This window comes from Panthera tigris, chromosome D3 (genome assembly GCF_018350195.1).
Source record: "Panthera tigris isolate Pti1 chromosome D3, P.tigris_Pti1_mat1.1, whole genome shotgun sequence".
Taxonomy (NCBI): domain Eukaryota; kingdom Metazoa; phylum Chordata; class Mammalia; order Carnivora; family Felidae; genus Panthera; species Panthera tigris.
The window spans coordinates 41,512,564-41,536,251 of record NC_056671.1 but is presented as its reverse complement, the minus strand read 5'-3'; the positions used below and the strand labels follow the sequence as shown (position 1 = coordinate 41,536,251).

The 23,688-nt window shown below is 35.8% G+C and overlaps 1 protein-coding gene and 1 pseudogene across 1 annotated transcript in view; one reads left to right on the top strand and one right to left on the bottom strand.

Moving 5' to 3' along the window:
• Positions 1 to 854: 854 nt before the first annotated feature.
• The window catches only part of METTL4 (methyltransferase 4, N6-adenosine), a 249,767-nt gene continuing 226,933 nt past the window's right edge, over positions 855 to 23,688 (bottom strand). The window contains exon 9 of the mRNA XM_042962995.1: positions 855 to 1,305. Coding sequence (XP_042818929.1) covers positions 1,232 to 1,305 — 74 coding nt within the window. The 3' untranslated portion in view covers positions 855 to 1,231. The remainder of the gene's footprint in view (positions 1,306 to 23,688) is intronic.
• LOC122232702 overlaps positions 14,089 to 23,688 on the top strand; it is a 33,064-nt pseudogene continuing 23,464 nt past the window's right edge.

Here is a 23,688-nt window from a genome sequence, read left to right as displayed (position 1 = left end):
AACTTGTGGAATGGAGGCTGTATCTTGACCACAACATTCTCAGAATTCTAACCACTGTTTCCTGGCTCAGAAGGCAATGGTTCCATGCCAGGAGAGCAAACTCAGAGGAACTCAGGCTGCTGCCCCACCCCTCCACCAAGTATTCAGCTCACAAAGTGGTGTATCACTCAGAGAGAAGCTTGCCATAGTCCATACTCCCAGCTCTAGATGCCTAGTTCAGAAATTTTGCCTGGGAGAAGAAACAAGCTATAAAACATATGCCTTCTAATCTTTTCCCATAGGAGCTGACTTTATTTTCAATAGAACATGGAGAAGTTCAAGCCTTAGGAAGCTCTTGGGAACAATGGGGACTGTGATAAAAGGCAACTGGGAGTAGATTCTATGAAATATTTAAAGAAGAATTAACAAACAATTCCAGAACAGAAGAGAAGGAAACACATCTCAACTCATTTTATGAGGCCAGTATTGCCCTGATATCAAAACTAAAGGCATCTCAAGAAAACTATGAATATAGATGCAAAAATTCTTAGTAAAATACTAGCAAAATCCAACAACCTATAAAAAGAATTGTATCTTTACAAAGATATATCCCAAGGATAAAAGGTTAGTTTAACCTCTGAAAATAAACTAATGTATATCAGTAGAATAAAAAATGAGCTACAGTAAAATCATTTGAAAAAAATTCAACACCTTTTCATGATATAAACATTCAACAAAAAGAAGGACTAGAAGAGAAAGAACTTCCTCAGCCAGATAAAAGGCATCTATTAAAAATGTGCAGTTAACATTGTGAAAGGCTGGATGCTTTCCCCCTAATACCAGGAACAAGACAGGGACACTTCAATTCATTATTGTACTAAAAGTTCTAGCCAAGACAATTAGAGAGGCAAAATGAGAGAATGGCTGGCTTCTCAAGACATGAGTGAATCAATGTTAGCGTCAATGAACATTCATAATAAGTGGCTGGCTCCCTGAGGAAACAATCACTTTTGGGCTAAAATTCCACTTCATAGCATAAATGTCCCTAATTAACCCAATCCCATCATGATCACTCACCTACTTTGCATTCCAGTCATCAATACTTCATCCATTCAACAAATATTGATCTATATTGTAACTTAATAGCTTTTTTCCCAAGTTGTTTTCTTCCATTCGTTACATTTCTACTTGACAAAAACTATTACCTACTTTTTTCATAGGCACACAGTTGAATAAATGAATTAAAGTTTTATTACCTTGGCTCCCCCATTTTGTACATTCTTGCCTTCACAAGAATCTTCCTAGATTGGCACAGCTTCATTTTCTCTACAAATGAAAAGTAAGCACTCTCTCCATCACTAAAGTATTTCTTTCTTCTGTAAAAAGTAGCATCTCAGAATTTGCATTCAACCAGAAGTATATACATTTAATGATTTCCACATTCACAATTATGCTTCATCAGTCTCTAATAAAAGTGACTTTATGCTTAGAATTGAGCCTGTCATTCAAAAATATTTATTGAATGAATGCTATATGTAGAATTCTATGTAGAATTCAACCCCTTTAAGAAGTAAATACAGTAAAATAATATAATATAAACCAGTAATATATTATATTATATTATATTATATTATATTATATTATATATAATGTAATATAAAATAATGGACTCGGTAGACTAACAGGGAGCTAATCTGGGTTGCAGTTACAGAGTTGTGATATGATTTGGGCCAACTCATCTTCAATTTCCTTTGCCAAAAAGGGATGCCTATCTCAGGATGGCAAAGAAGCTTCATCTCAAGTACCAAATCCAGTTGTTTGGCAATGATGCCTTGAATCCTGGGGGGGAATTGTGAAGCTCAGTACCGACCCAGTGAAAAGAGCATTATGATCGACTCATGATGCCTGTCATAGTCATAAGTGAGAGAAGTTGAAGAAGAGTATATTAACAGTTTGTCATCTCCAAATATTTAAATGTAAAGACCCCCAAAATTTTTAATAAAACATGATCTGATTTTTCATCTTCTGCACTCTCATGTGTGACTATATTATCAATGATAAAACAATGAGTATTTACTTTCCGAAATTTTAACTTGTCATGAATTTTTTTATAGGATACAATACTTCTTATAAATGACTAATAACATCCTGCATATTGTTTTTAAGACACAGTCAGTATTTAAAGTATCACATGAATTTAATTGCCCAGGTAAATAGAAAATTAGGGCACAGGTTGTTAAGAAGTGTCAAATGACGATCCCAGTAGATATGAACACTCATTGTCTGAATTCAAATTATCACTTTATGTCTTATCTTAAAACATTAAATTTCCCTATTTCTTCTGAGTTTCCTAGGATAAAATTTTATTTGTGATTCGCTCTTAATAGACCACAATTTGCTATTAATATCAACAGTAACTATTTTATGCCTAGCTTTTTTATACCAATCCTTGACAAATGTGATCCACCTAGAATTGTGAGCCAGCTGATTTCTAATACATTGCTCTCTTAGATGAAGCAATAGCAATACTGTTTGGGTTCCACTTATTGACAAAGACATCAATAATTTCTCATTTTCCCAAGTAAAATCATATTTATTTTTTTAATTTATTCACTTATTTTTTCTAGAAATCCAAACACTATTAATGTTACATTATTGCTCTTTTTCCTCTCAAGGGGGTCTTTTAAAAATGGTATCATTAGGGGCCCTGGGTGGATCAGTTGGTTAAGCATCGGACTTTGGCTCAGGTCATGATCTCCCAGTTTGCAGGTGGGTTTGAGCCCCACATTGGGCTCTGCACTAACAGCTCAGAGCCTGGAGCTTACTTTGGATTCTGTGTCTCCCTCTCTCTCTCTTTCTGCTCTTCCCTTGCTTGTTCTCTCTCTCTCTCTCTCTCTCTCAAAAATAAATAAATAAACTCAAAAATAAAATAAAATAAAACAAAACAAAATAAAATAAAATATAAAAATGGGATCAGTACATTTTCCTTTAAAAATTTTTTTTACACATTTTAATTTCAGCGTAGTTAACATACAGTGTTAGATTAGTTTAAGGTGTACAATATAGTGATTCAACAATTCTGTACGTTACTCAGTGCTCATCACAAGTGCACTCCTTAAATCCCCATCACCAATTTTACCCATGTTCCCACCGACCTCCCCTCTGGTAACCATCAGTTTGTTTGCTATAGCTAAGATTCCATTTCTTAGTTTTCTCTCTCTCTCTCTCGGTCTCTCTCTCCCTCTCTTTTCCTTTGCTCATCTGTTTTCTTTCTTAAATTCCACATATAAGTAAAATCATGGTATTTGTCTTTCTATGATTGTCTTGTTTCACTTAGTATTATACTTTCTTGATCCATTCACGTCATTGTCATTTTCCTTTTTTTAATTTTTTTTTTTATTTGAGAGAGAGAGAGAGAGCACGTATGTGCACAAGCAGAGGGTAGGGGCAGAGGGAAAGAAAGAAAATCTTAAACAGGCTTCTTGCTCAGCACAAAGCCCAACACAGGGCTCGATCCCACGACCCTTGGATCTTGACCTGGACCAAAATCAAGAGTCAGATGCTCAACCAACTGAGCTACCCAGGTGCCCATCATTTTCCATTTTTTAATGAGAAAATATATCTATATGCATTTTTCCAATGATGGCTGAGTTATTTACTGACATATACATAAAAAGTTTTCACTTAAAATTATTCTTGTTTATTTTACATAAAGATTCAGTAAGTACATTTATCTGGCAAAATTCTGGATTCTGGCATATCAAAAGTTCTCCATTTTTAGTTTATATTTCCCCAGTTGTCCTCCCATTTTCATTTCCTTGGCTCTCCCACACGTGGTTTATAAATATATAATTTACATGCCATTCACTGCAACTCTGGTAAAGATGACTATGAGTAGAGATTTTATTTTGCTCACCTCACCAAAAAAAGTCGTAACTCAGAAATAAACTTCTTGCAACCCTACTAATAATCCTAAGAATCTAATAAGGCTATGCAGATTTATTTCTAATTTGGTACAGATTAAAAACTATTTAAAAATTATAATAAAGAATATTAAAACTATTTGTTATGACTATAATTCTCAATGACAACAAAAATTTTTGCTGTCAAAGTATAAAGTAAAATGTCCTTTACTATATTATATTTAAGCTCAAAGAGCTTAAGATTCATTTTGTAACCCTTTAGTTCCCAGGTTGGTACTAATTTTGCAACAGCATAGGAGGTAAATAAGGTGATTTATTAATGTGGTCCTTTATCCTGTATTTTTATAGTTTGGTTCCTTTTGCCATGATATTCAGCATTTGTGCCAACAGACAGCTAGAAGACATCAGTTACAAAGGGGAAATGTCTACAAAATGGATTGAGCAAGCAGGGAATCACAAAACCAGGCACAGATTAACACTTTAGAAGTAACTGTAAATTATTTATGACAAAGCACTACATTTAAAAAACAAAAAGACATGTATACATTAATGCATTTATTAAAATTATTTTTGAACCATGAAATTTTAAAATTCTATTTGATATTTTAGTTGATAAGTATCAGGTACAAAGCTATTGGTGACTACACCTTAACAATTAATTCAGTACAAAGCTGGAACAAGATCGAGTCCCTGACTTTAAGAATCTCACAATCTATTCAGGTAGGCAATGGGTAAGGTAATTATTCTGGTCCTTGCTAGGATGGCAAAGGGTATGTAAATCAGACTAGAAGCCCCAGTACTCGTTCCAAGGGAAATGATATTGAGCTAGGATTTGACGGTACAGTACACACTAATTTAAAAAAAACAGGTAGTGAGGGGCACCTGGGCGGCTCAGTCGACTGAGGTTCCAACTTGTGATCTCAGCTCAGGTCATGATCTCACAGATCGTGAAATGGAGCCCTGACTTGGGATCTGTGCTGTTTGGGATTCTTTCTCTGTGCCTCCCCTACTCTCTCTCTCTTTCTCTTTCTCTCTCAAAATAAATAAATAAACTTAAAAAGGAAATTATGCAGTGTTTTTGGATCATTTCAAAAGGGGAGTGTCATGTTCAAGCTTGTATTTTAACAGTGTTCAGGTTGGTTTAAGTGACAGAAAAGGGGAGACATAGAGAAAAGAAAAAGAGACATTAGAGAACTACTGTAATGATCTATATGAGAATTAAACAAGTTCTAAACTGGCAGTGGAACAAATATGGTCATATTCAAGAGGTATCAAGGAGGCAGAATCCATAAGAAGTGAAGGGAAGTGAGAGGAAGCATAATTACTATAGAGTAATTACCAGTTTCTGGACTTGATGGCTGAGTAGACGATAATTGTTCCAGTTATCAGGGTAGGGAATATATGGGGAAAATAAAATCGGGTTTAGCAGATGATATTCAATTTTTTTATACATTGAATTTGAGATATCCAAAGTGAGATATTAAGTAGGCAGTTTAAGATAAGATTCAGAAGAGACTATCCAGCTAGAGACAGATATGTAGTTGTCTGAAAGCAAAGAAGAATAATCTGCTTGATATATCTCTGTGAACCCAGAGCCTAGAATAGTGCATAGAAAATAGTGATTTTCAATAAAAATTCACATATTTGTGAATGTTGTTATTATATATAGTTTAAAAACTTTGGTTTTCCGTCAAAACTCTTGCCAAATGAGACACAGGTACCTGAGATAAAGGTATTTTTAGTCGTGGAGACCTAATTTCTTCAGTTATAAAAATAAAAATTATAACAATTTCACCAGATTGTGGTATGACTTAATAAAAAGCACATGTGAAAATACTCTGTAAATCCATAAAATACTATAAAGGTATAAAGTGGTAACATAATATTTTTAAAAATAGATATTTCAAATATCACCATTTGTTTTCAATGTAAAGTCCCTGAAACACCAATTCTAATTTGGATTATAGAATTCTACAGAGCAGAGAACAAAAATATGGACCACTCAATGAACTAGAAGTAGCTCCATTTACCATTAGGTACTCCCCAAATGTGTTCCACAGACTCTCTCCATACGTGATAATTCTTTGGTGTCAGGATATTCACCACACCTCAAATTCACCACAACCAAAATAAATATATCAGCCCTACCCAAAATATGTCTTCTTCTTCTTGCCCACATATTCTCAGTCACCAAGTCTTGCTTCTCCTACCTCCCACTGCCCACTTTTCTCTATACCCACCATTACTGCATTTGCCTATGTCATGCTCATCCCCTATTCACACTAATCCAGCAGCTACCTGTCAGATCTCACAGATTCCATTCCTTACCCCTCAAACCATCCTCATAGCCACCAGAGTTAGCCTTCTCAAATACATTTCTAATCATTTTACACTCCTCCTTAAAACCTTTGAAAGATCTCCACCACTTATGATGTAATATCTGAAAGCTTAGCATATGAAGTATTAATCCATACTTTTCAGCTCTTGCTACTTCTTTCCTCTTGTGACTCTACTCACCCTATGCAATAGTCACCATGAAACAATTTGCATTACTCAAACATGAAGGAATATATTCACTTCTTCATGGTTTTTCTATTTCTTCTACTTGAAGCTCCCTAAGTCATGTTTTTCTCTTGCAAATCTACTACTGATCTTATAAGGGCCAAATCAAGCACTACTACTCTATGAAGTCTTCCTTGTCTCCTATAGTTCATATTGGTGTGTCTACCTTCTGCACTGCTGTAATACTTTATTTATATATATCTTATAGTACTTACTGTAGAGAGCCTATCAAACCACAATAGTATGTCTGTTCTCAGTGGATCCATAAACTTCTTTGGCAGAGATTGTATCTATACTAGTCAACCTTCTTGACGGAAACCTAACTCAAATGGACTTTGGCCAAAAAAGACTTGGTATTAACATACAAAACTCCAAAGCCCAGGGACAACTACCTCCAGGAAATCAAATGATACTGACTGAGGTCTTGCTCTTTTTTGTTCCACTTTGACACTATGTTTGCCTTTGTGTATTAGCCATGTCCGTTTTCAACTATAGATGGGCTTCCTCCTTACAGTTGGAAAAGAAAATGGCCAACAGCAGTTCAGATTTCTACAATCCAAGTTAACCAACCCCGTGGAAACACAACTACTCTTTTTCAATGTCTGTCCCAGGAAAACAGTCTGATGTGGCAGATTTTAGGACATGTGCTCACCACTGGGCCAGTCACTATGTCCAGTGCAATAGAGCACAGTGCTTACATTCCCTTGTGTGCTCTCCCATGGCTGTGTTCTTAAATGCACATCCACCATTTTGCTTATACTTCCCCTCATGAGAAAGAATTTATTCCCCTCCTCTTGTATGTGAGTTGGACTTATTTACTCATTTTTTAAATTTTTTTAACGTTTATTCATATTTTGAGAGATAGAGTATGAGTGGGGGAGGGGCAGAGAGAGAGGGAGACAGAATCCAAAAAAGGCTCCAGGCTCTGAACTGACAGCACAGAGCCTGACGTGGGGCTCAAACTCACAGACCATGAGATCATGACCTGAGCTGAAGTCGGATGCTTAACTGACTGAGCCACCCAAGCACCCCCTTATTAACTCACTTCTAATCAACAGAACATAGCAGAAGTGATGGCATTTCAAGTTATAAAAAAAACTGTGGCTTCTGTCTTGGGTGTGCTCTCTCCTTCTCTCAGATCACACTGCCATGTTGCAAGAACACTCAGGCTTAGGGTGGTCAGACAAAATACAGAATTTCCAGTTAATTTTTAATTTCAGATAAACAACAAATAATTTTTAGTATATGTGTATACCAAATATATTTTTAAAAATCTACATGGTGTAAAGAGAGCCAAGACTAACAATTTTACTTAATGATGTTATTTCCTACATTGATTCTGTGCACTTTGGGAAATTTTTTTCTTCCTTTATCTTTATCTTTTCCCACTAAGAGCTATAAAACTGTTTTACAATGATCTCCTCTGGCCTTAAAAAAATGCCACATTATTAAATTCAGAAACATATTCTCCTAAAGAAGGGTTTTTTGAGACATGCAGATAAAAGATAAAAAGGTCTGTGTGTGTGTGTGTGTGTGTGTGTGTCCCTGAGCAAAATTATAGGCCAAAGAGGAATGGAGCATATGCATTCTCTGTGACTAATTAGGAAGCTTGCTGCTGTAAGTGGTACTAATGTAATGACCCCATCCTCTGTCCACTCATTACTGTAGGATACAGGCAAACTTTGAAAAGTTTTCTCGCTCACAGAGCCCTTATTGTTACAAATTGTAAGATAATTAGTGAAAAGTCAAGTCAGATGGCCTGGCTGGACTGGGTTGGACTGGATGGGCTGAACTGGACTAAATTTTAATAACATCAAAATGACAGTATTTTCTGCTTTTGATTTTTCTAGGAGAGAGAAATAATATTCTTAAGTCAAAATTCATAAGATGGATCATTTAATAATTAAAGTACTGGTTGAAAGAAATTAACTAAATGGACCATCCACTTCCCCAGCACTCCCCAACTCACACACAATACAAACACACCTTCACAGTGACATTCCTCCAATTTTTAAATCTCAGGCTCTAAAAGAGGTACAAAAAAGGGTCGCACAGACACCACACCTTAGAAGCCTATACATCAAGACACAAATATTCCCAATTAAAGGCACAGTGAGGTAAATGTCAATTTATGATAACAAAAGTGGAAGTTTGTATTCATTTGTAGGCATTAGAAATGTTTTCATAGTAGCTATGGCACTTGAGAAAATTTTAAATGATATCAACAGAGACTGGAAGAGAGTATTCCAAACACAGAGAAAAGCACACACAAAGAAAATGAAGAAAAGATTGGTGTGTTCAGAAAAGTACAGGGAATCCATTTTGGCTGGGGCATAAAGAATAAGTAAGGGTGAGTTGGGTTAGAAAGGTTATTGTCAGATTTATTTAGTGGTGAACTATGAATTCCCAGTGAGTTGTCTATGTTTAATCTCATAAACCACAGGAAGCTATTGCCTATATCTAAGCTAGGCAGTGAGATAAAATGTGTTTCAGAAATTTAGTTTTTATTCTGAAGACAAAAACAAACATTCCAGACCTTCAGGCCACTATTTTGTTTCCCTAGTGAGAACTCCAGGAGTTATTTTAGTGTTTACACAGAGAATCAGTTTTGAAAGTACATTTGCATACACTCTCCCATTCAGTCCACACAGAAACTCTGTAGCAGGTATTATCCCCACTCTACCTCTTACTAGATATATGAGCTTGGGTAAGAACTTAAGCTCAGCTTCCTCACCTGACATATGGTAATCATAGTAGAACTTACTTCATGTGCTTTGAAGTTCAAATGACACAATGCATGTTGAAGTGCCTGGCCCTATATTTTAGCATGTAAGCTTTTAGTAAGTATTATAGCTTGATGATGATCATGATGATGATTTTAAACAAGGAAAATGAGGCTGAGTGAAGTTAAGTGGTTTACCCAAAGTAACTGAGTTAGGAAGTGGCAGAGTTAAATTTGACCAAAAGCCACTGGCATGATCTTTCTAAGATGCAAAGCAGACCATGCTACCAGTGAATGATTAGGTAAGTAAGAGGTCCAAAGATGGAGACTTATTACATAAAATGTAATCATGTAATCATGTAGAATTCTACAAACCAATTACACTGATGTTACAGATTTTTTTTCTCATATAGATAGTCAAAATATAGTATTACATTTTTTATAGTTAGAAGTTTATGCTAAGATCTTTTGAGGTCAGTGGGGGGAAGGATGTAAAATGAAGGCTCTCTGGACAGTGAAGAGTGTATTATTAACCTTTTCTTATTACTATGTTCACCTATGTATATTTTTAATGTATCCATATTGAACGCATTTTGTTCTAGGTGTGGAGGGAAGAGAAGAGAGGCAAACAAATCACAAGAGACTCTTAATGATAGAGAACAAAATATGGGTTGATGGAAGGAAGTGGGTGGCAGATGGGCTAGAATGGGTGATTGGTACAAAGGAGGACACTTGGTGTGTTGAGCACTGGGTGTTGTATGTAAGTGATGAATCACTGAATTCTATTCCCGAAGCCAATATTGCACTGTATGTTAATTAACTAAAATTTAAATTAAACAAAGATTTAAAAAATAAATTAATATAAATAAAAATAATAAAATAAAATACATGTCTTAATCTTCTACCCCTTCCACCTCCAAAAAGCCTTGCTCTCCACAGTACAGCCATCATGGTTCCTGACACACACATACACACATCTTCCCTTCCTAAGGTAACATATCTTGCCAAAAATCCTGTGAGGAGCAGCCCTTGGCAGAAGACATGACCTGCCTTTCAGCTAATCATGTTACTATCTGTTATTTGTTGAAAAGGGCTAATTTTAATAATGGAAAAGTTTAATACTCCATGGGTTTTTGGTGTGAACTATACAGAATGGCCACAAAAAAAAATTAATTTCCTGCTCTTCCTTGTCCTCTGTGTCATAACCATGGGTCTAATGTTCCTCCTCCACACCTAAAAGACATTGAGCTTTGTCTTATAACTTTTTAAAAATTGTGATAAAATACATATAAAATTTATCATCTTAGCCATTCTTAAGCATACAAGTCAGTAGCATTAAGTATTTTCACACTGTTGTGCAACCATCACTACCATCCATCTCCAGAACAATCTTCATCTTGGAAAACTGAAACTCTATCCACTTTAAACAATAACCTCTAAATCCCCTCTTCCTTCTGGCTCCTAGCAATCACCATTCTACTTTCTATCTATATGAATTTGACTACTCTAAGTGTGGGGGATAAGCTTAGGAACCCCCGGGGCTTACACCAATGGGTTAACAAGGCATAAAGAAATACAAAGCCATAAAATGCTCACACCTGTGTTTGGGTAAACCAGATTGGCACCCGAATAATAAGGGGTGCAAAGGCACCCTGAGAATAGGGAGGCGTAAAGGTGCCAGGACTAAGAAGGTGCAAACGCATCCCAAAATAGAGAGGGGATGCAGAGCCCCCAGAATAAAGAGGAAGAGACAAAGGTCTAAAATAGAAATGGTGCAAAGGTGCCCAATACATAGGTATATGAAATAAACAAGATTCGATGTTCAGGGTGGAAGCACCCCCAATTTAGTACTATAGCAGAAAAGCTGCTTTCACGGAGAATAGGGCCAGGTTAGGTAAATTGGTGAACTGGGTTATGGACCACTGCACTGCAGGCAAAGCAGCCCAGAGCAGAGATGGTTAACAAAAGAAAAGGTGACTTATTAACCCTAAGGTTATTCCCCCTATATGTCTCATCTCCTAGGTTAGCAAAGATAAACAGACACAGCACCTCCTGTCTGCAGTTAACAACTCTCTAACTATCTGCCGAGCACCAGGATTTTGTTTTATATTGACCCAAACCCCAAACACTGTATATCTTCAAACCCCCCTTCCTTCATGTCCCAAATTAATGTTCACAATTATGTCCCAAATTAATGTCTTTTTGTGCACACCCATCATGTTTGTAAGCTTTCTGATCTGAATAAATATGGGGCAAGGACCCTTATCTGGATTTCTTGTCTTTTCCCAGACATTAGCCTCTCTTGCTTTAATCCTGTGTCTGCTCTTTTGCTGGCCAAAAGAGAACTTTAGACCTAGAGTCTACGACATCTAAGTACTTCATATAAGTGAAATTATTACTGTATGTGTCCTTTTGTGACTGGCTTAATTCACTTAATATAAGGCCTTCAAGGTTTATGCAGGTTGTAACATGTGTCAGAATTTCCTTCCTTTTTAAGGTAAATACTATTCCATTGTATGTATTATCACAATTTGGTTATTCATTCATCCAAAGAGGTGCACTTAATTTGCTTCCACATTTTTCTTATTACAAATAATGCTGCTATGAACATGGATGTACAAATAATCAGTTTGTGTCCCTGCTTTTAATTCCTTTGAGTGTGTACCAATTGGCGGAATTTCTAGATCATGCATCATTTGTCGAAAAGACTGTCCTTTCCCCATTGAAGAGTTTTGTCAGCCCTGTCAAAAATCATTTGACCATATATACAAGGTTTTGTTTCTGGGCTCGCTATTTTATTTCATTGGTCCATATGCCTATCGGTATGCTAGGACCTTAGTGTTTTGATTACTGTAGATTTGTAAGTTTTGAAATCTAGAAATGTGAGATCTCCAACTTTTTTCTTTTTCAAAATTGTTTTGGTTAGTCAGTGTCCCTTGAGATTCCATATGGACTTTATGATAAGATTTTTCTATTTCTGCAAAAAAACATTGTTAGGATTTTAATAGGGACTACACTGAATCTGTAGATCATTGTGGGTAGTATTGACATCTTAAATATTAAGTCTTTCAATCCATGAACACAGGATGTCTATTTTTTTATTTCTTCCTTAATTTCTGTAATGACTTCCTTTTATTTTTCCTTATAATGCCCTTTACTAGATCTTGCATTTTCCCTTGGTGTTCTTTTCAGGCCCTCTTGACTATTACTTAGTTTGATACTGTTTGATATACAAAATTTCAGCAATTTGAGGTCTTTAGCATATAAAGAGTAATATATTATGGTAGATCCTAGGTAGTCTGGAGTAGTTGAAGACATCATGAATTTAACTGCCTAAATTGGTAAAATAATGCTTATGTGAAGATGGAAGAAAAAATAAACCTAAGACCCCTAAAAGAGCAAACATCAAGTCCTCCTAACCTATCCCTTTGGCCAATGACTCTAACTGCTCATTATGGAATATGAGTTGTTATGGAGATGACAGAGGGGATAAGTGGGAAGACATGAGATAAGATAGAACAGCCATAAATATAGTAACATAAAATATTCTGAGAATTTCCTTAGGTTCAAATTTGGATATAGCCTATATCCACAATATCACTACCCTTCCAAAAGTTTTCAGTAAAATGCCCTGACATTCCACATGCCCTAATGTTCTCTCTCCTCTATCCCCTAATAAGTCATGAACACAGGAGTGAGCATTCGGTGACAGATTTTAAAAGTTATTGGAAACTGAGCCAGTATAGCATAGGCCATGAATGCATGAGAATATCTGGTTCCCTGTGGATATCCTAGCGAAAAAAGCTCTGTTTTAATGAGGACTATCTTTTTTTTTAATGTTTATTTATCATTTTGAGAGAGAGAGAGAGCACAAGCAGGGAAGGGGCAGAGAGAGGGAGACACAGAATCTGAAGCAGGCTCCAGGCTCTGAGTTGTCAACACAGAGCCCAACGTGGGGCTCAAACCCACGGACTTCAAGATCATGACCTGAGCCGCAGTTGGACACCCAACTGACTGAGCCACCCAGGTGCCCCTAATGAGGACAATCTTAATTGATCTGACTCTTGAATTCTGGAATTGCAATTTGAAATTACCGAAATACTCAGGCATTTAGAAGCAGTGAGTAAAACAGAGAAGATGCATTGAAAGGGGCTTTGCATTAAAACTAAGTTGAGTTACAGAGTAGCAGAAACTAGGAGTAATCAGAGCCACTAGGGAGAAGAGAAGATACAAAATAGAGTGAGGAAGTCAATTAAGAGAAGGAAGAGAAGCAATAAGACATCCAAAGAATTGCAGAGACCTTGATTGTAACTGGGCGCATTAATGGCAATATCCAAGTGACCATCCTAGATTTCCTACTGTTTGAGTCTATAAACACCTCCAGAATCCAGGTCCAGTCTCTATCTGGTCCAGCTGTACCTTGGTATCTTCTTTTCCAGAGGACTGCCTCTATGGTAAGAATCCCCCTTTTTTTTTCCCCATTCCAATAAAACCCTTCTTATACTTGAGATAACTTGAATGATTTTCTATTCCATGCACCCTAAGTATATTAAGTTAAATATCCATATAAAAAATGAAAAAACAAATAAACCAGAAAGGAAATATAAAATAAAGTAAGAAGATGGAAGACAAAATCACTAGTGGGTTAGAATTCCTGGCTCTTTTTCTCCTTTCTGTACCTGGGTTATTACCCACCCCCCCCCCCCCCGACAAGGATTCAGCCCAACCTCTGTGTTGCTGACTGGTCAGCCCAGTGGTGCCATCCCAGAGCTCTACCATATATTCCAGATCCTATAGCTAATTTCCTGTTTGACAATTCCACTTAGATATTCTCCAAGTGCCTCAAACTCAACCTCCCCAAAAATCCCAAAATAAGTTTCTCCTCTAGTATTTCTCATGGCAATGAATGGCACCACCACCCTTACAGTTTCTCAAACTGGGGGGACAGAAGAGGTGGTGAAAAGTTTGGTATTAGCCTTGACACAGTTTTCTCTACCCTCCCATATCCAATCAGTCATTAAGTCCTGAGGATTCTACTTTTTGGTATCTTTAGAATCATTCCAATTTGTTCATCATGATTGTCACTCCATCATTCTCTCCTACTGAAATGTGCCAACCTCTAAATTCACCAAAGGGATCACTCAAAAGCAGATCCAGTCATACCACTCAACAACTTCAAATGGCTCTTGAGAATCTTCTGAACAAAGCGAGCCGCCTTATAGGATATACCCTGTTGTGACCATTTCTGTCTCTAGCTCCTTCTCTCTCAATTCCCATACTCCCATCAGCCTTTGTGTTTCACCCATACTCAACTACTTACATGTCCTAGAATGGGTCGTGTTCTCTCTCAACTCTTGGCAATTGGACATGTTATTTTCTGTCTGAAACACCCAGCTCTGTCTCCATCTCCTAACAGATAAGTCCTACTTATCTTTCAGCACTCAAGATTATATCTAGGGTAGGAACCCCTAGTGTGGTTTCATTACTGCTTTGCCAATTTACTTACATGCCACTCCTACACTGAAGTGCAAGCTCCTTGAGCATTGATGTCTTTGCCATTTTATCCCCAGGTTTAGCCCAGTACTTGGAACATTGTGGGAACTCAGTACATGTTTGTTAAATGAACTCAGTATTTCTTTTACTGAAAGTTGGGCTTTCAGATTGAATTTTAAAAGAAAACCCAGTTACATGCAGCTTACAAAAGAATGGAAATAAAAGAGTGGCACAGTTATGAAATGAAGTAGAATTCAAGATGAAATCATTCGACAAGGCAGAGGGTCACCTTGTGTGACTAAATGTTACCCTGCTATCCTCCCCCTACAGGTTTCTTCCCATCCCCTCACCTCTCTTGGCAATCCTAACTGTAGTGCCATCATGTCTCCTGGTGTGTTTACCCACTACTTTGTGAGTTATTCAAAAGGTGTGACCACATCTTATCTTTTATTTTTTTATGTTTTATTTATTGATTCTGAGAGAGAGAGAGTGAGCAGGGAAAGGCAGAGAGAGAAAGAGAGAGAGAAAATCCCAAGCAGCCTCCGTGCTGTCAGCACAGAGCCTGATGTGGGGCTCGAAGTCACAAACCATGAGATTATGACCCAAGCCAAAATCCAGAGTCCGATGCTTAACCAACTGAGCCACCCAGGTGCCCCATGTCTTATCTTTTTATATCCAGCTCTTGATAAATGTTGAATTAATGATACAAAGTCACAAATGTTTTGCACTAAATAACATGACATCAAAGTATATAAAGTAAAAACTTATAAATGAAAGTAGAAATGACAGTTATGCAATCATGAGGTATTTTAACACACCACTATCAATCTATGACAAATCAATTCAATAAAAAAATAAATAAAGGCATAGAAGAATTGAACCATATAACAAGGTTACATTAAGTATGCTGAACTCTGTAACCTCAGAAATAGAAAATGTTTCTATAAATCAAATGTTTACAAAAATAAATCATCACTAGGCCAAAAGGAAAACTTCAATTTATTCCACAAAGCACAAATGATATAGAACAAGTTCCTGAAGGAAATACAAAAATAAAAAAGGAATAAAAGGAAAAGAGAAAGAGCAGAAATTTTAAAATATCCAACCACTTGGAATATAAATCATAGTTTCCTGAATGATTAAAATGCAGTGCTAGAAAGAACACTTAAATTTAAAGACAATGGAAAATGAAATTTATCCACATAAAAGCGAGTGGATAAATAAGGGTAAAATTTTAAACTTATATAAATATAAAACCACAACAAACAAAATTATAAGGCAAACAATAAGCTCTTTAAAAATATTTGCCAGAAAAATAAAAAAAAAATAACATCCTTAAAAACAAAGAGCCTTACAAATCAGTGAGAGAAATACTAGTATTACAATTTTAATAGCAAATGATATTAATTTACTGATTAAATTGAAAGGAGCTATTAAATATATAAATAGTTTTAACCTCATTAAGAAACAACTGCAATTTAAAACAAAATATCATTTTTGCCTATAAAATTAGCAAAATATTTCTATTTTTTTATGACTTTGTTTCTTAAATGCCTGTTTTCAGCATTGATAAGGTACAGTGAAAGAGATACTCTAAACATTAAGTTTAAGGCAATGTCAACGTGTTCAATGTTTATGGGAGAACAACTTGGAAATCTTCAATGATGGTCTTACAAGTTGACATTATTTGAAGAAATAATTTGCTTTCCAGCCATCCAACTCAAGAAAATAATCTTAATATTTATGTATAAAAATATTATTTCATAGTTTTATCTATAAGAGAGAAGAATGAGTACCCCTTAAATGTCTAGCAGTAGGGAAATGGTAAACTGTAGTGTATATATTAATGCAATATTCTGAAGCCATCACAATTATGTTTACAAAATTTTTAATGACATAAAAATATTTCTAATTGTTTCAGGTTGCTACATAACAAACCACCCTAAAATCCAATGCCTTAAAACAACAGTATATATTTTTCACAGTTCTGTAGGTTAAACATGGCTAACATCCTGGGGCAGCTAGAAAAGCCAAAGTGACTTTCCTCATATCCCAAACCCTTCATTCTCCTCCATGTGAACCAATCCATAAGGTTTCTTAGACTTCCTCAGAGAACGGACACTGGAATCCAAGAAGAAATGCTCCAAGCAGCAAAAGTGGAAGCTAAGATCTCCCAAAGCCTAGCTCTGAAAGTTACACATTATCATATCTGCTGCATTTTATTGGTCAAAACAATTCCCAGCATCAATCAGGCTCTGTGCTGACAGCTCAGAATGTGGAGCCTGCTTCTGATTCTATGTCTCTGTCTCTCTCTGCCCCTCCCCTGCTCTCTCTCTGTCTCTCTCTCTCTCTCTCTGTCTCTCTCAAGAATAAACATTTTAAAAAATGGAAAAGCAAAGAAAAAGGGCGGGGGGAGTTGCTCCTGTACAATTCTTTTTTTTAATTTTTTTAATGTTTATTTTTGAGAAAGAGACAGACAGACAGAGCATGAACAGGGGAGGGACAGAGAGAGAGGGAGACACAGGATCCCAAGCAGGCTCCAGGATCTGAGCTGTCAGCACAGAGCCTGATGCAGGGCTGGAACCCATGAACTGCGAGATCATGACCTGAGCTGAAGTCAGACACTTAACTGACTGAGCCCTCCAGGTGCCCCAACTCCTGTATAATTCTTTTTTTGACCACATAGTGTATTAAGATATTTGAATCATCAAACATTTTATACCAAGTTTACGACCATACTAAACAAATGAGTAACTGATTTTCATCTTTCATTATATTTACATTACATATTGAATATTTTTCTGTCTCCAAAAAGAAAAAGTGAAATAGACTTTCCTTGTTTTCTAAATACAGATCTAAGCCAAAATAAAATAGATGCAGAAGTCTTGAGGCAGAGACTAATAAAACTGAAAAAGTTTTAGTGGATGTATATATCAAAACCTAAAAACAAAAAATAGACGTGCTCAAAAAATAAAATTTCACTGTTGTTCCTTCTGACTCTCATTTTATACAGTTAATCAAACAGTCCTCTGTGGGTTTTTGGTTTTTTTTTTTACAAAACCAGCACACTATTTCAATACAGCATCATAAATTAATGTTGTATGATTCTAATAGCAACTTTACATGATATGAAACATTGAGGAAGGGGAAAAAAACATGCATTTCTCTTACACAACCCTTTAGACAGACATTATTTTCAAAGATCCAAGAGCTGCTATTTAATAGCTTGACTAGCCATTCCAGAATTGTCAGAGAGCCCAGTTTTAATCTTTGCCTCCTGACTACTCCTGAAAATATTCCTGGCTTACACCAAAAATAATATATTTGAGAAAAGAATTCTCTCCCTTCAGAAAGCAACAAAGAAGAAGAAAAAAAAAAAAAAAGAAAGCGACAAAGAAAGTACTACAATTTAAAAGAAGGAGAAATACTGGGGAAGGATTAGCCAAAACAAAGTGTGTGCGCATGTGCTGTTTACAGACAGTATCTGTTGGAACTTCAAAATATCAACCTCTCCCAATTCAGGAATGGCTTCTGTCTATGTACAGGTACCAGATGAAGATGCCCTTTCCTTGCAACTTGAGGCTTCTAACTCCAGGCACTGAGTGATCCCCACCCTATCCTGAAGATGAATTCCTAGCAATCTTTCTTAAAGCACCTGCATATGCTATGATGATCGCTTTGGGCACAAACCAGTAATAATATATTCCATATGGAAAATATTTGTGACATGTCAGAAAATCATGAAATGTAAGGTCCTTTATGTCATCCTTTCAGCAGATAAAATCAATTAGATAGCATGTGCTCCTTTGGGTCTGGGTAAATACACATAACATTTTTAATATATTTCTATAAAAGTGAAAACAACCCTATCAGAGCTTTGATAAAACATATTTTAGATTCAGTTAAGCTGTTTCGAACTCTGTTACATGATTTTGGAGACTAAGAGGAATTTTTGTCTCTTTAAACACTAATGAGACCTCAAGAGATTATTCCAAAATACCTCTAATCCTCCCCCCCCACTGTGTCATCTCTGCTTCATACATAGTTCTTTCACCCTCATTAAGCTTCAAAGTTTTTCTTAACAATTATCTTAGTTGTCTATGGATTCTGAATGCTTTGTACTATGGCATAAAACAAAAGTTTAATTTATTTTGTTTGTTCATTTGTCTCCGGGATTTATTTTAGATCTTTGAGATGTTTTCATTTTTCACTGAACAATGGCTGATCAATCTCATTTGAGTTCAGACTTTTATTGACTTGCTACATCTTTGTAGGAGAAATTTAGTATGTCTTTGATTCTATTTTGTTTAATGTCTGGGTCCTGCTATCCTTCAAAATAGAACTGAAAATTAAAACTTTATGACACAATCAAATAAATTCATTTATAAATATTCCTCTAGGTTCTGTATGGCACCAAGATTTTTTTCATAGACTTATTCCACATTTCTGACCTGATCCACATTTTTTCCCATACATCTTATTTTTTTTTTTAAACTCTGAGAATAAAGGTATTTGAGAACTACCGAAGCAACAAAATAAGAACAAACCAAAAAGCAGTGACTTTGTAATATGACAAGGAACCTGGGTCTGTTGGAGAATAAGACCAACTATCAAACAGAAGCCTCTGGAAATTTAACCTCATCATATTCAACTAAATGGGTCTTTCTCAATCTCTCTCTCTTCCTTCCCTCTTCCTTTTCTTCTATTAAAAATGTACAAGCAATCTTCCTTGCCCAACGTTTCAAATTTCGCTAACCAAAAACTTCACCTAATAAGAATACCCCATTCCCAAATCCAAGGAATAATACAGCTCTTGTTTTCAACACTTGAAGAAGGAGCTGTCCTATTACATAAGTTTCTTCATAGCAAGAGCTTTTGTTTTAGGAAAGACTATCCTTTTCTGTTATTGCAGATGCTAATTTAAGAATATGCTCAAAATGAGCTCATTTTAGTGTTACAGATAGTGAGAGAAATAAAAGCATTCCCACTTCCTATAATCATTTCATTGTCTACCATACAGCTTTTATACTTCTAGGTAGGGGGTTTCTTTTTTTACCCAAACCATCTTATTTCCACAGAAATCACAGAAGGCAAATCTTGACTTTGAACATGAAAATATGATTACATTTAGAAGATAGCATTTCTGGATGTTCTTCCTTAGTGACGTGTAAAGTTCTACTTTTAAATTTGACTAATAGCATCATGCTAACCTTAAGCATATGTAAATGTCTCTCTTACCTTGGAGTGCTAGAGTTCTACAAGATTAGAAATGGAAATGGCCATTTTAAAACTGTCAACTTCACGAGTTCTCCTGGTTTCTTATGTAAGCTATATCAAAGTTCAAATTGTTAGCGAAAATTACTCTATAAAAAGTTATGCACTGTCATTATAAACTTGCTAAATAGTGTCTCTTCCTAGAGAAGCTCACTAGTTCATAAACATTAAAGTTTATCTTTTAATCCCCAACTCCTTTTTGTGATAGAGGCTATATTTACACTAAGAAGAATTTTATTCTGGGCTATCAAAATTTCTTTGTTTGTTTGTTTGTTTGTTTGTTTGTTTATTGGTGCTTCTCTACTGAAGAGGGTCCATTGTATTTAATCCTACTATGATGAAAAGATGAGTTATTCTCATTTCTTTCATGCTGAATGTTTTGTGACATACTTCATTAAATCAGAAGATGATGCATCCTGCTATAAGATCTCTAATTATCTCAAAAAAAAAATAAATAAAAACTCCTAAAATAATTGAGTCCTGAAATAAATAAGTTTAGTGAATGTTATGTAAAATCATTGTTACTTTGGTTTGTATCTATTTTTATCAGTTATATTCAATTTTAGTTCTAGTTCATTTGGAATGGAATGATTTAACTTAATTGTTTCAGGGGGCATTAGGAAATTGTGAAAACATATGTCCATGTTTTTATTCCTTGATATTTTATAATATTTTATAATTCAAAAACCATATTAATATCAAGCAACTTAACACTTCAAGCAATCCACTGTTAAGCAAAAGACTGTTATATGGGGAGGGGGGTGTGGGGGTGCTGGGTGGCTCAGTGGGTTGAACATCTGACTTTGGCTCAGGTCACAACCTCCCAGTGTGTGAGTTTGAGCCCTGCATCCAGCTCTGTGCTGACAGCTAGGAGCCTGGAGCCTGCTTCTAATTCTGTGTCTCCCTCTCTCTGACCCTCCCCCACTCACAGTCTGTCTTTCTTTTTCTCAAAAATAAATAAACATTAAAAAAAAAAAAGACTGTTACATCTTCTTATAAATGACAAAACCAAAGAAGACGAGATTAAGTACTACCTGAGGTCACAATACCAGCAACTGGCAATGTTGAGCCTGGGCCTTAAACTATGGCCCAGGGCTCTTTCTGCTATATTAATGACACATTGATCACACCATCTATTCAAGATGCACTTATTAAATGCCTAATAAATCATTAGCAGTATAATTTTTTTTTAAAGATGAATATAAAGTACAAGAAGTATAATTCACAACCTTTACCCATGAAGCAGGCCCTGGAGAAGCACAAAGTTTTTCTTGGTTTACTTGAGAAGCAATTTTTTCCAATTTAGTTACTAAGAGGATCAAAACTTTGTTTCAACCATTTTTCGGTGTGATATGTTTCTCTCGTGTCATTTTTGTCAGAGAAAAATTCTTGATTTCAGGTCACCAAACCAAGTGGCTACTGTAAATAATGTCTGCAGTGAATTCATGGGATCTCCAACAGTGTGCCTTTTGCTAGAAAGGAAAATGTCAAGCAGCTTGGAAAACAAGGAAAAAAATTACCTCTGCCCTGAGAATTGGCATCAATTACCCCACATTGCCCTGTTTACTAAGTAGCCCTGCAGAGCCAGGTTAAACCTATGTCACAGCCTCTTTTAGCTTCAAGACTTTGGAATTAATCATGTATGGCACTTTCTGTGCCAATTTCAAAGTATTTTGTGCTATTAAATATTATCTAAATGCCATTTATAAAATTTCATATTTAGGCATAAACTTCATCCTTCTCTTCCAGATTACTGTCATTCTATTTTTTAGCAGTGAGTCAGATGTCCTCATTTCTCCTCTGGTAATTCAATGACCACTTAAGGACTCTATTTGCATACTGATTTGTCAACAAAACTTGTGGCTTTGTTCCTTGGGAGGTGCTCTTCAAGCCACTTAATTGCATGTGGATGGATTCAGGTATGTTTGTGAGGTTTTGGTTAATAGAAATAGAGAAGACATGCAAGGCAGGGACAGTGTCATCAACATCAGTGTTTTCCAACTATTTGTGAGGAAGGGCTAATATTTTTTTATTATTATTTCTAATCTGTCACTACACACAACTGGTACACAGTTCACATATGTGAGTTTGCTAACATGCAAACTGGTCTATACCCATTCAATGAGACACAGCCACTGATCCAAGCTTGAATGCCAACCTTGATTGTCATGACAATGTCATGTTGCTACAAAATTTTCTAAGTATTTATTGTCTATATCTCTATTTATCTTGCCACAGGCCAGTAACAAACTGTTCATGGACATTGAGTGGCTGTGATCTACATTTTCCGTATAGATCCATGACTTTTAGCACAAAACTGTGACCAGAGGAAAAGCTAGCACAGTGCTGCTATGTCACAGAATGACTCTCTTCAGAAGGAACCTCCCAGCCTCACCAATTATGTATCTTCTTCAATCACTGAGCCTTTCAGTTCATTTCCTTACTGTTACTATCTACTTCCTTCTATACATAGCATATGTCCAAGGATGGGCATTTCTGGTATAGCCTTCTTTATAACTGAAAGACAGATCTCATTTAAAAGAGATGTAGTCTCTACCTTAGTTAGAAACTATATAACGTCAACATGCTAGAAGCGTCTTAAAGAACAGATGCAATTTACATCAAGGGTGACAACATAAGTGAACAACCTAAACTTAAAAAGTGAGCAATTATAAACATACAGTTTATAGTTCAAAAGTCAAAATAACATACTTAGTGTAATAATAACATAACATAATAAAGACACTTATGAAATATGTGGACCTAAACATTTGCTTCCTATAAAGAAATATTACAAAGAGAATAATGTAGTTTTTTTAAAAGAATTTTAAAATAATCAATGAAAGAGTAAGTAATAGCTAAAGTAACATTATCTTCGTTTTCATTGACATGATAAAGATGAAGGAAGATGGCTGGAGTAAGGTGGCTATTGCCCTCCTAAAGCCCCCCTCAAGGTCCAAAAAGGCTGTTGAAGGTTCTAGGTGGTAACCTTGGGTGGTAGTACCTAGGTTACTAGGTAGTACTAGGTAGTACCTAGGTAGTACTATTACTCGCTCCACCTACCTCTTCATAGAAACAGATTTCTTGAGATTCACTTGAATTCTAGACTGAGATCAGTGCTTTCTCTGTTTCATGAACGATCAAGAGTCAGAAACGTGCCCTGACACTGCATCTCAATTAGTATGCAGCTGATATTAATTATAAATTATTATCATTATTGTTAATTGCAAAGAGAGCTTCTGGTTTTCCACCCTAATGATAAAGGAAGAACAACACATAGAACAACAGAATAAAAGAGAGTAATAGCTTTTGTGGGAAATATTATAACAGAAAGATTTGCTATTTGTTTCACTGGAGGGTATTCTCTAATATTATCTTCCCAGATCAGACCTGCATGAAGGATAAAAATCAGAGAATAATTCGGACTCACAGATCATCTCTCCTATTTTGAACACTGAGTGTTTTGGATACAACAAAATAAGGTGCTTTATATTTGGAGAATATTTTCCCTCATTTCTATTTTATTTCCTTCATTCCTCTCCTAAATATCACTGACTCATTTTTTAGACCTTGTTAATTGTCATCATTAATACTTTTTTCATCTTGGGCTGAATTTACATCAAGCTCCACTGGAGAACTCTGTGATATTACAAAATAAATCCTGAAATACAAACTGGAACATGTAGACAGTTCTATGAAGCTGGAGTTTCCCATTTTTTTTCTTTCCTACAACCT